At 38.7% G+C, this 11,606-nt stretch overlaps 1 protein-coding gene across 2 annotated transcripts in view; it reads left to right on the top strand.

The window, feature by feature from the left end:
* The window catches only part of LOC106868230 (uncharacterized), a 14,813-nt gene extending 4,321 nt beyond the window's left edge, over window positions 1-10,492 (top strand). For both annotated transcript variants that reach the window (XM_014913396.3, XM_089351558.1), the window contains exons 2-3: window positions 3,559-5,355; window positions 10,189-10,492. In XM_014913396.3, the coding sequence (XP_014768882.2) occupies window positions 4,168-5,355; window positions 10,189-10,443 (1,443 nt within the window). In that variant the 5' untranslated portion in view covers window positions 3,559-4,167 and the 3' untranslated portion in view covers window positions 10,444-10,492. The remainder of the gene's footprint in view (window positions 1-3,558; window positions 5,356-10,188) is intronic.
* The last annotated feature ends 1,114 nt before the right edge of the window (window positions 10,493-11,606 follow it).

Genomic DNA, 11,606 nt, shown 5'->3' with positions numbered 1-11,606 from the left:
TCTCTCTCTTTTTTTCTTTTCTTTCCGTCAATAATTTAAAGAGACTGATAAATTCATCGTTGAATGTCTGTGACTTCTTGTTTAACTTTAGAAACTGGTTGTCACATATGAACGTATTTCTTCTGTTCCTTGTTATCTGCACGAAACTGAGCTCGTCTGTCACTCAGGTGAAAATTACAGGTATCGTTTTTAGGACAGGTAAAGAGACGGAAAGGAAGGATTAAAGAAGAACGCAAAAGGAATGAAAAGAGGTATGGAAGGGAAATAAAAGTTATCATTCCGACTGATGAATCATAGTTTCATATTTAACAATTGTCTATGTCAGCCAAGGTCACTGTGACTTAGCAGAACACAATCGGCTCATAACTTTATCTTTAAAACAAACAAACGAAAAAGACAAAACAACCCCACTACAACAAACAAAAACAAAAAAACAAATGATAGGTTCCTTAGTCAATCTATTTTTACACCCTGTCCATTAATACACATTGACAAATGATTATGATATTTCCTTGTGATAAGAAATTGTGTAACTGTGTTATTAAATCAATTGCATTTTACTATTTGTTCGGGGACCACTGTATAATTGGTAAGTGTTTCATTATGTGAAATCTTCTGTTACAATCTAGCTTGGAGAGCGTACTAAACTGTTCTAGAGACGTTGCATAAAAACTTCTGTGATAGCTTGAATAGATCAACAACGACTCTAGATTTAACCCTCTGTTAAATGTGATGCTTATTTATTGACATCGTTTCGAGATTTTAGCGATGTAATTGCTTATTTTTAGAATGACATTGTTGGGTAAGTGTGAGAGGCATTATCTGGCCTGCTTGACTATAAAACAGGTAGTATATTTGGGTCTGATATGGCCGGTTTAAATGATTAAGGGCTAAAGGTTGCTACATAGATTGCGGAGTAAAGGTTTTAACTGACATTTTCAAGCCTCGTAAAGACTAGTTAAGATAATGAAACATGGGGTATGAGACATTTTGGCGTATGCGCCTCCTATTTAGTGTCATTGATTTTATACTAACTTATTTGACATCAGACGTTTTAATGTTTTTCTTATTCTGTCTACTTGTCTGTCTGTCTATCTGTCTCTCTCTCTCTCTCTCTCTCTCTCTCTCTGTTTATGTGTCTGAGTAGATTTCTTTTTGTGTGTGTGAGGAGACGAAAAATGTTTATGTCAATCGTATTCAGTTGATAAAATGTAATCTCTCCCTCTCTTTCCCTCCCTACCTCTTTCTCTCTCTCTCTCTCTTTCTATCTGGATGTGTATATATTTACATGCACGCACGTGTTTTGCACTCAGCACCAACACGCATTCAATCTCCAATCAGTCGTGCTAAATCGTCAGCTTCTAAACGGCCACCCCCGATCACTTCATTCCGCGAAATATGCAAGTTTTCTTATAGTCAACTAATGAAGATTTTCTACCTAATTCGAAACTGTTTATTGTTATTCTTTTAATCATGATTGTTATCTTGAGGTATGGGGGAAGAACAGCAGAATTCACCTACTTCGTGGGTCCTCTTATAGCGTTGATCCTTTGCAGCCGGGCTAGAAACAGCAACAGAATCTTCCCCATATCACACACTAACATTAAAAATCATGGTGGATAGTTTTCCAGGTTACACAGTATCTTAGTTACACAGTATCTAAACGAAAGATCGTCATGGCTGGAAATGCTTTTCATCATCAGAGCTGATCAACAGCCATCATTACTATAAATACCACCATTTTACCTTTGTAAAACAACAACAGCCATCTTCACTATAAACCTCTAGCCAGAACCTAACGATAAATTCCCTCAACTCGCGCAACCACCATGTCCGTCTCGAGCAACAGCCCCAAAGCAAAAGAGACCTTTGCTAGTCATCCTTCTGTTCACATGCCCTCCCTTGCTCCCCTCCTTTTGGCAAGGCCCCTCTGTTGTTCGCATGTCATCACTGACCCTTTACGTCCGGCTCACCTCAGCCCCACATATCTGAAATTGTGTTATTCGCTTATTCTCTTAATATATGCATTATAGATATACTTCAAGCTCTTCTAGGTTATAAATCTGTGAAGTCTGTCTCGAACATTTACAAGATCATTAGAGCAAAGCTTAAACAAGTTTCCGAGCCATATCAGAGACTGAGAATACGACACTGCTCCTGTAAGGGATGCTAGTCCATCGCAAGATTGACCCTAAGCTGTTGCTGTTATTAGTTTTCAGCTAAGTTGCTTGGAGCAATGAGAAATGAAGTGCCTTGATCAAGGACATAAAGGTAATTGAAATCCATCACCTTGCGATCATGAACCCAACACCCTAATCTCTAAGCCACACATTCCCAGTCATACAAAGCAATGCTGAAAAGTTCCTGGCTCTAATGGTACCGCGAAAAGCCTGGTTGGAGGCCCAACCTCCCGAGTTCTTTTTTACAGGGCTTAGAAAAACTGATGAACCGCTGCAATAAGTTGTGTGAATCTGAGAGGGGAACAGGTTGAATAAAATCATAATTAACTGACCCACCTGTATTTTCTTTTACCCGAATCCAGGAACCCAGCATTCACTCGTAGATACATTTACTTTTTACCACCAATGTCAGGGAACATCTCTATCACTGCTTGTCAATTTCAACGTTCCTCTAGCGACTTCTTTGTTTTCCTTTCCCTTTAAATTGACTCTAACTCACATCCTTCCCCATATTTTAAAAATAAAGCCTACTGTACCATTAGAGTTTTCCTTTCCCTTTAAAGTGACTCTAACTCACATCCTTCCCCATATTTTTAAAATAAAGCCTACCGTACCATTAGAGTTGTATAAGTTATGAGATAAAGAACAAAAAGAAGACATTAAGGCAAGATTTAATCTGCCTGGCAGTCATTGTTTTATCTTGTCCACACACACCTTTATTTACTACTTATGCTTCCGGTACAATTGTAAACACTACATCTCTCTCACTCTTCTATATATTAACGACCTACTTCTGTTGCTTTCAACAATACACATTACCAAGTAGATAATTCCTCCCTTTAGAACTCCTTCATCTATTGTATATCAAACCTCAGATATACGTAACCAAGACGCCTGTAAAACCGCAGGCATACTTCTTCCATTTTGTTCCTTTCAACAGTGGATAACCAGTTATGCATTTGTAAGAAGACAATATATCTGTTTACCATGTATAGTTTTGTAAAACACAAAATTAAAAATCACAAATATTGTCTCACAGTTTCTGATATTTTATGTTGATCTTGAAGGTGGCGAGCTGGCAGAAACGTCGGCACGCCGTGTAAAATGCTTAGCGGTATTTCGTCTGCCGCTACGTTCTGAGTTCAAATTTTTCTGTTTTTGAGTGCTATCACATGCGGTATTTATTTATCTTTCGCAGTTCATTCATTGACTTCCCTTTTAGTTTGCTCCACTTTATTGACTGCCATTTTATGTTCAGAGATCGAAAGATGGCCATCGCTGTTGTTTTTAAAAATTATATTTAAAACAGTTCTTATATGTGGAAATTTCTTGCAGATTTGTTATTGTGTGATTAATATTTTCTCTTTGTTCTTTTTAGATTGGATTATTACCTTCGCAATTGTTAATGATTTCCTTATCACACGAAGACTAATTTCTTTCTACGACAGCTGGTACTGCTTTCATCGTAAACGCCATAACTTCAGCAAGCATTTCTTTTCCTTTTTGTTTTTTTTATTTTTGACTTAACTAACCATAAAGAAAAGAGATTATGAGTGAGAATTGGTTCAACGAAACGCAGTATGAAATACATTCAAAGGAATCGGAGTCTCGTATAGTTCTGATATATATGTTTTCTTCACCATGGAGGAGTGAAATGTCAAATCTATCCATGTAGGATTTGAACAAAAATGTTCCTGAAAACTTGATACAATAGAAGTTCGATCGATCTAACAATCAATACCTTCTATAACCATTACTATAATACAAATAACTGCGACAATACATTGAACTAGTGGCTTTATATTTAATACTGGAACTGAGACGATCATTGCCGACCTACAGAAAAGGCCAATCTAATATTTTACAAGAATCCTAAGAAAGCTTTTTGAGATTTGAGGAGACCTGTTGTCACCAACCCTCAAAACATCAACCTTGCTGACTAACATAGCATGTAATAATAATAATAATAATAATAATAATAATAAAGATGTGGTCGTCAAAAGATGAAGATGCTCCACAGGATAGTTTGAATACAGTAATGGTTTTGGCGCAGAAGTTAAAATTGAGCAAACCTGAAACAAGTGTATGTATGTACAATAGCTTTTGCTGCGGCGACATGAAAAAAACGAGTAGTCCGCGTGATGACAAAAACAGCTCGCAGAGCAGTAAACAATCCGTTTGGCGCTTCAATAGAGGTAAAACTACGTCAGAAACGTTTGTACAATCTAATGGAATTGGCGATCATTCTCATAGGGATACGGAAGGGGTTAATGGAGGACTGAGTCCAATACTGAAAACCAGAAACCAAATAAATCAACAGCGAAACCCGTTAAAATCTCAAACAGCGATTGATATTGGTTCTGATATCGACGAGACGACAAGTTCAAACGATAGTGATTTTTCAGATATTTATACAAGTGATGATTGCTGTAAGGAACCACCACCACACGTTGATCAGTGTCCTGGTTATAATTCTAGCAACGTGGACAATGCATTTGTAAATAAAAGCCACGTGGTTTATACGAAGGAACCTGTCGATACTGCGGTAGAAAAAGACGCGAATGAGAATATCGATACGCACCGGAAGGAAGACACTAAGATCTCTGTAGCAAAAGATAAGCAGACGTGTGCAAGAAGAGATATCTCAAGGGAACAAATCTCTTCCGATAATTCCCAAGTGTTTACTGTTCAAACAAACCCAAAACCCGTCAATATCATTGAAAAAAACAATGAAGACTCCTTTACAAACAAGCAAACAACTAGAGCTTTCTCAGCTTCGAAGGAAAGCACGTCATTTTTGCAGCCATGTTCTTCTAAGCAAAAAATTCAGATTGATCGGCGTGATTTAGAATCAAAAGACACAAAAGAGTCCTCTGGAATTAAAGACGATAATTCAAATTCCAGGGTTCATCGATTAACTGTTGATAAGAACCAACTTAACTCCAAAGAAATTAACTCGTCTTTTGAAGATGAGTCTCCTTCATTAGACAAAACAGAAACCGATAAACAAATGTTATCCATCAATAAATGCAACGATTTTATAAGGAACAATTACTTTTCTGAAGCCAGTGGAACTTTACCAAAAGACAGTGAGATTAATAACTCCGAAAGAAAACGTTCTGAAAACAACTCACATGACTTCGGTCAAAAACTGAATATTTTACAAGGAGAATTGGTAAGTCGGAGTTACATTTTTCTTTGTCTCTTTGTTTTTTACCAACCATATTTGATGGTATTTGTAGCGTACACCACCACTCCTCCTCCTCCTACTGCTACTGCTGCTGCTGCCACCGCCCTCACCCCACCACCACCACCACCACCACCACTACTACTACTACTACTACTACTACTACTACTACTACTACTACTACTACTACTACTACTACTACTACTACCACCACCGTTGCTCACTCATGTGCCACTCTACCTGCTTACTTTAGTGTTATATTTATTGCTCTGTGATAAACCACTTCAAGATAAAACAAATAAAAACAATCAATCTCTATAAACCTCAATATTGATAACAATCACCTCCCCTCCCTGCCTTTTTTATCTCTTCCCATAACTTATATTTCGGTAATTCTACTGTTTCACACGCGTTTTTCCCCCTTCCTTCTCCTCCCCAAAGAGAAAAGCTCTACTTTGTAACTTGTCCCCTCTATGTTCACCCCTGTGTTGCTAATAAAAAACATATCTATCTATCTAACTATCTTTCCGTTTGACTATCTATCTATCTATCTATCTATCTATCTATCTATCTATCTATCTATCTATCTATCTATCTATCTATCTATCTATCTATCTATCTACGTACATACAATTCACACATGCACACCCACCCACACACAAACACTTCCCATTCACTACACCAGGGGTTTTCAAACTGTGGTCCGCAAGGACAAGACAGGGGGTCCGTGGACAGCAAATACTTTTTATGGGCAATTTGATTTTATATATGTTTTTTAATCAAAATCTTTTAATTGACAATAAACCTATTTGTTAAATACTGTTAAATGAATAAACGTAAAAATATATGTTATTTTAAACAAATATTTATGTATAAATTTCATAAGCGTTTATAAGGGGGTCCCTAAGGTAAAGCCTGAAATATAAAGGGGTCCGCAAGTCAAAAAGTTTGAAAACTCCCTGCACTACACCATACAATGATTCCTTAAAATTGTATAACTAAGAAAAAACGATACTTTCAATAAACAGTTTCTAAATAACAATTTCATGCGTTTGTCATTTTTTAAAAACTGTTACTTGTTTCATTAGACTGTGGCCATGCAGGGGCACTGCCTTGAAGAATTTTAAGTCGAACGAATCGAACCCAGCACTTGCTTTTAAAGCCTTGTACTTATTCTGTTGTATGTCTTTGCTGAACTGCTAGCTTACGGGGACATAAACGTACCAACACCGGTCATCAAGCGGTGGGTGGTGGACAAATGCACACGCACACGACAAGCTTCTTTCAGTTTCCTATTTCTTTACTGCCCACAAGGGGCTAAACACAGAGGGGACAAACAAGGACAGGCAAAGGGATTAAGTCGATTACATCGACCCCAGTGCGTAACTGGTACTTAATTTATCGACTCCGAGAGGATGAAAGGCAAAGTCGACCTTGGCGGAATTTGAACTCAGAACGTAAAGACAGACGAAATACCGCTAAGCATTTCGCCCGGCGTGCTAACGTTTCTGCCAGCTCGCCGCCTTATTTCAAGTTCTGTCAATCAAATTCAATCACATGGCTTTGGCCGGCTTGAGGCTATAGTAGAAGACACTTGCCCAAGGTGTCACGCAGTGAGGCTGAACCCGGAACCATGTGGTTAACCACACACCCACGCCCGCGACTCCACATACTTTCCTTACAGTCACGCCTGCATTTACGTAAAATTCTCTTACATTAGAATTACTCATGGGCAGGCTCCTGTTTGCTTGGAGTTTCTTAAACTGTGTTCTATGACAAATAATGCAACCAGTTTTCCCTCCAATGAGGTTTATAGAGACAACAACATTTGGTGTCACTTGCATTCTCTTACGCTGTTGTTGAATTCCCATGGAAATCACTACCACCAAATACGACAAGTTAACAAAACAAAAGCGATGTGAGTCATTAGAGGGACGGCAACCTGTTATTAAATCCGATTAATTTGTAGTGTAAGAGTAGGTTGCCAAAAATAGAGATAGACGTATATATATATATATATATATGTATATATATATGTAGAGAGAGTGAGAGAGAGAGAGAGAGAGAGGGCGTTAGAGAGATGAGTATATTCTCGTTTGTGACAAGTTTATTAGATTATGATTGAGGATTCTGTCTTGACTCTCACCAAAACATGGCAACAAAACAATGACCTAGTGACGGCTATGACAAGCGTTGATGGAGGAGGTGGTGGTGGTGGTGATGTTGGTGAGGGGTTGTTGGGTTGGCGATGAGGTTGTGGTGATGTCGGTGAAAGCAAGGCTGGATTTAACCATAAAGCAAAATAAGTACGTGCTTAGGGTATCGAGTGAAGAGTGAGGCATCACAGAGATAGTAAATGGTTTACAGCACAAATGAAATCATTAAATTTGCTTAAATAATATATTTGAAGTGGTTTATACATGTTGACCGGAAATATAATTTCCAAGTGTTCACGGTGTCGCAGTGAACATGTGATCAAAGACTTTGCCATTAAGAAAAGGAGAAAAAATATTCAAATATAAATAAAGTGGAAGTATACAAGAACAAACACTATTTTCCATCTTACTGTTAGATTCGTTAGGGGCAACAGAATATATATGGTGACAGCAAAATGTTTTAAGTGCTTACGGCCTCTATGTGTCTTAATCCGGCCCTGGGTGAAAGGTAGTGGCGATGGGGTAACGCTGACGGTAGTCGTGGTGGAAGATGGTGGCGAGGGGACGGTAATGATGGTGATAGTGATGGGGTAGTTGATGACATTGATGGGTTTGTGGTAGCTGCGGTGGGGGTTACATGTAGGTGGTGGTGGGGCATTGATGGTGTGGCGGTAGCGCTGGTAGCAGGGCCGGCCTGCAAATTTTTTTTCCCACGAGAGTTCCGGACCCCAGTTATGTACTTTTTTGCATACAGCTAATCAGAACTCAACTATCAAACTAATTTATGAGCGCATAACAAGTGATGGGCGATAAGATAAGGCCCCTTGGGTAAGGAATGACCATTCTCCTCTCTTTTAAGAATGCTTGTTGTTCTTGTTCCAACCATGGCTGCCTCTGCGTAGTTATTTGGGTTGTTTACTTTCATAGATAGTGAGGAGAGAGGGTTGTTGCACATCACCCTCTGCCCACATTTTCCCCATCCACATCTTTACCATATGGGGCCCTAACAAAATCCGATAATAGGTATAGATGCAAATCTATCTAATAACTGTATCGGACCCTTTGCCTTTCCCTTGGATACAAAATAGATGTACACTTACTATAAAAGAAAAATTAATGACTTCCAAATAATATATTACTCATTGATTGAAACAAATACTTCCTCCATTCAAGTTCTGGATTAAGCTAAAATTTATTATTTATTCTGCATTAAAAAGAAAATTGTTTCATTGTAACTTTTTCATGATCATAAAAGCCAGCCCCAAACTAATAACAAAAACATACAAGTTGACAGAAACCAAATCAAAGTTTTCTTTTTTCCTTAATGCTTATGTATAAGCATAAAACAAAATCTGATTAGAATATATATTATGATGATTTATGGCCAAATCTGGATTGCATTGCTGCTATCTACTGTTTGAATGCTGGTTGTATATCAAGTACACGTATTACTTTGTTGAAAGTACTTATGTTAATAAGTAGAGTAATATATGTTATCCATAAAGTGGCGAGCTGGCAGAATCATTTGAGTATCGGGAAAATGTCTTATGATATCTGTATATCCAACTCATCATAGAGGCCTTGATAGGACACCGGAAACTGCGCTGTTAGCTTTGAAAGGTTCTCTTATTTAGGTGCTTGGTGTGTAAAAGCGCACACATAGATCGTAGCAGACAAAATTACATTTTCCCGGCTCTTTATGTCCTGAGTTCAACTTTGCTTTTCATTCTTTCGGTGCCGATAAAACATGGTACTACTTAAGCTAAGTCTCTCTCACTAAAGGCTGGTCTTATGACTAAATTAGAAAACAATATCCATCTATCCGCGTTTATCACTGATCTGGGATAACACGATAGTCAGGTGTAAACAGTGTTACGCCAATCACTATAACATGGGTTGGCAATCAAAACTTCTGCTTGGATTGCAAAAGCACGTCATAGTGACGACCATCTACAATGCTCAGGAGAACTTTAGGTCTTCCAACGAAAACTCTTTTACTCATATTACTTGTTCATCATTAATTAATTTAACACGGTGTCTTTACTTAGGAACCAAACACCTGTGATAAATAAGGATAGTAGTACTCTGGGGCCATGCACGGTAATGGTGCATCGCTGCATCACCATTTGTTGGTGATTTCTTATTCCTGGCAGATGACACCTTTGCACCACTCAGGTGACAGCCCTCAACTCACGAATCTATTTGGGTAGTCGTTGCTGGTGAGGGTTTTACGAGGGTTTGTAGTTGTCTTTTCCGACATTTGTACATCTGTATCTATAAAATTTAGTCTGTGTGTGTGTTTCCTCTATGGTCAGCCAAACTGCTGGATCAATCTATATAAAATTTGGCACGAAGGTTTTTCATTACTCAGGGAAGGTTCTAAAGGGAAGGGATGTCAAATTTTGGCCTTTGCTCATATAGGGGGCTGTAGTCCCCCCCCCCCCCCCCATATGACCCTTCCGATTTTTTTGTTCAGCGGATTCCTGTTTTCGATGACGGAGATTCCCACTATGCAAAAAACCAAATATATGATTAAAAGAAATACTTAAGCTAAAAATTTATTATTTATTCTGCATTTAAAAGAAATTTATGTCTCATTGTAATTTTTTTCTTTATCGTAAAAAACCAAACCCAAACTTATATAAATAAAATGTTTTCATTGAAGGTACAGCTGCGACAACATGACGAACAACTCGCCACGCAGTTCTTACAGATATACCGAGACATCCAAATACTAAAAGTGCAAAGAGCCTGTCAAACCCACCAAGATCTTTTGGACGATGCGATCGACGAAGTTGAAGAAAGAGATCGATTGATTGATTTGTGCGATGCGCCACCTCTCAAGTACAGCGAATCAAAACTAAGACACTGCGGACTGACCAAGATGAATATATGTTCAAGGCGGTTCTCCTGTAGTTAGACGACGATGACGATGACAATTAATGGTAATAAAAAATAATCATAAGTGATCCTTTGTTATTTCTAATTGTTTCTGAGATAGGCAAATGGCCAAAAACTTGATGAGGAAGAAAAGAAATAGTTTATCGAGGTAGATTTTTTATGCTTTTCCTGTCACCAACCCTTACCTGTTTCCAAGTAACGGAAATATTGTCCCAAGGACAGACAAGTTTGCAAAATATTGCAAATGAACGCTACTGTTTGTATGACAATGATACTCATTTGCAACTATCATGTGATGTCAAGATAAAGACATACACACACACATATAGAGTGGAGGTGCATGGCTAAGTGGTTAGGGTGTTGGACGCATGGTCGTAACTTCGATTCGCGGACTGGGCAATGTGTTGCGTTCTTGAACAAAACACGTAATTTCACGTTGCTTCAGTCCACTCAGCTGGTAAAAATGAAAAATCTTGCACGGACTGGCATCCCGTCCAGGAAGGAATGTATGCACCAGAGAAACTGATCCTATGATCCTTATGGAGTAATGTGGACAAGCCATATATGTGCGTGCGTGTGTGTGTGTGTATATATATATATATATCGTTTTCCTGTCTTATTTTGTCTGCCACTACATTCCTCCACATTACAAATTTAATTTGTGGTCCGTGGGAAGAGCCATTCTAACAATGCGTCCTGCCCAAACTCTTCGAAGCACGTAGTTTTAGAATGGTGGCAGCTGATGAAGGAAATGTTCTCTATGTGTTTTCTGTACTGTTATCATTTTGTCCACGTTTTTTTGCAACGTCCTGTACCCAGATATGCATCTATATATACATGTAGATGTAGGTATGTACATACATGTACGTATATATGCATATACTCGCATCGAAGTGATTATTATAATTGTGTGTGTGTGTGTGGGGGGGGGGGGGGGGTGCAATCAGGCAGCACTGGCAACGACCCACACATGAATAAGCACCATTCATGCGTGGGTCGTTGCCAGTGTCGCCTGACTGGCTCCCTGTGCTGGTAGCATGTAAAAAGCATCATCTGAACGTGGCTGATACCAGTGCCACCAGACTGGCTCCCGTGCTGGTGGCATGTAAAAAGCACTCGCTACACTCTTGGAGTGGTTGGCATTAGGAAGGGCATCCAGCTGTAGAAACCTTGCCAGATCAG

The sequence above is a fragment of the Octopus bimaculoides genome, chromosome 4, assembly GCF_046866305.1.
Source record: "Octopus bimaculoides isolate indiv1 chromosome 4, ASM4686630v1, whole genome shotgun sequence".
Classification (NCBI taxonomy): domain Eukaryota; kingdom Metazoa; phylum Mollusca; class Cephalopoda; order Octopoda; family Octopodidae; genus Octopus; species Octopus bimaculoides.
The sequence above is the reverse complement of the archived record's forward strand: the minus strand, read 5'-3'. Positions and strand labels throughout refer to the sequence as shown.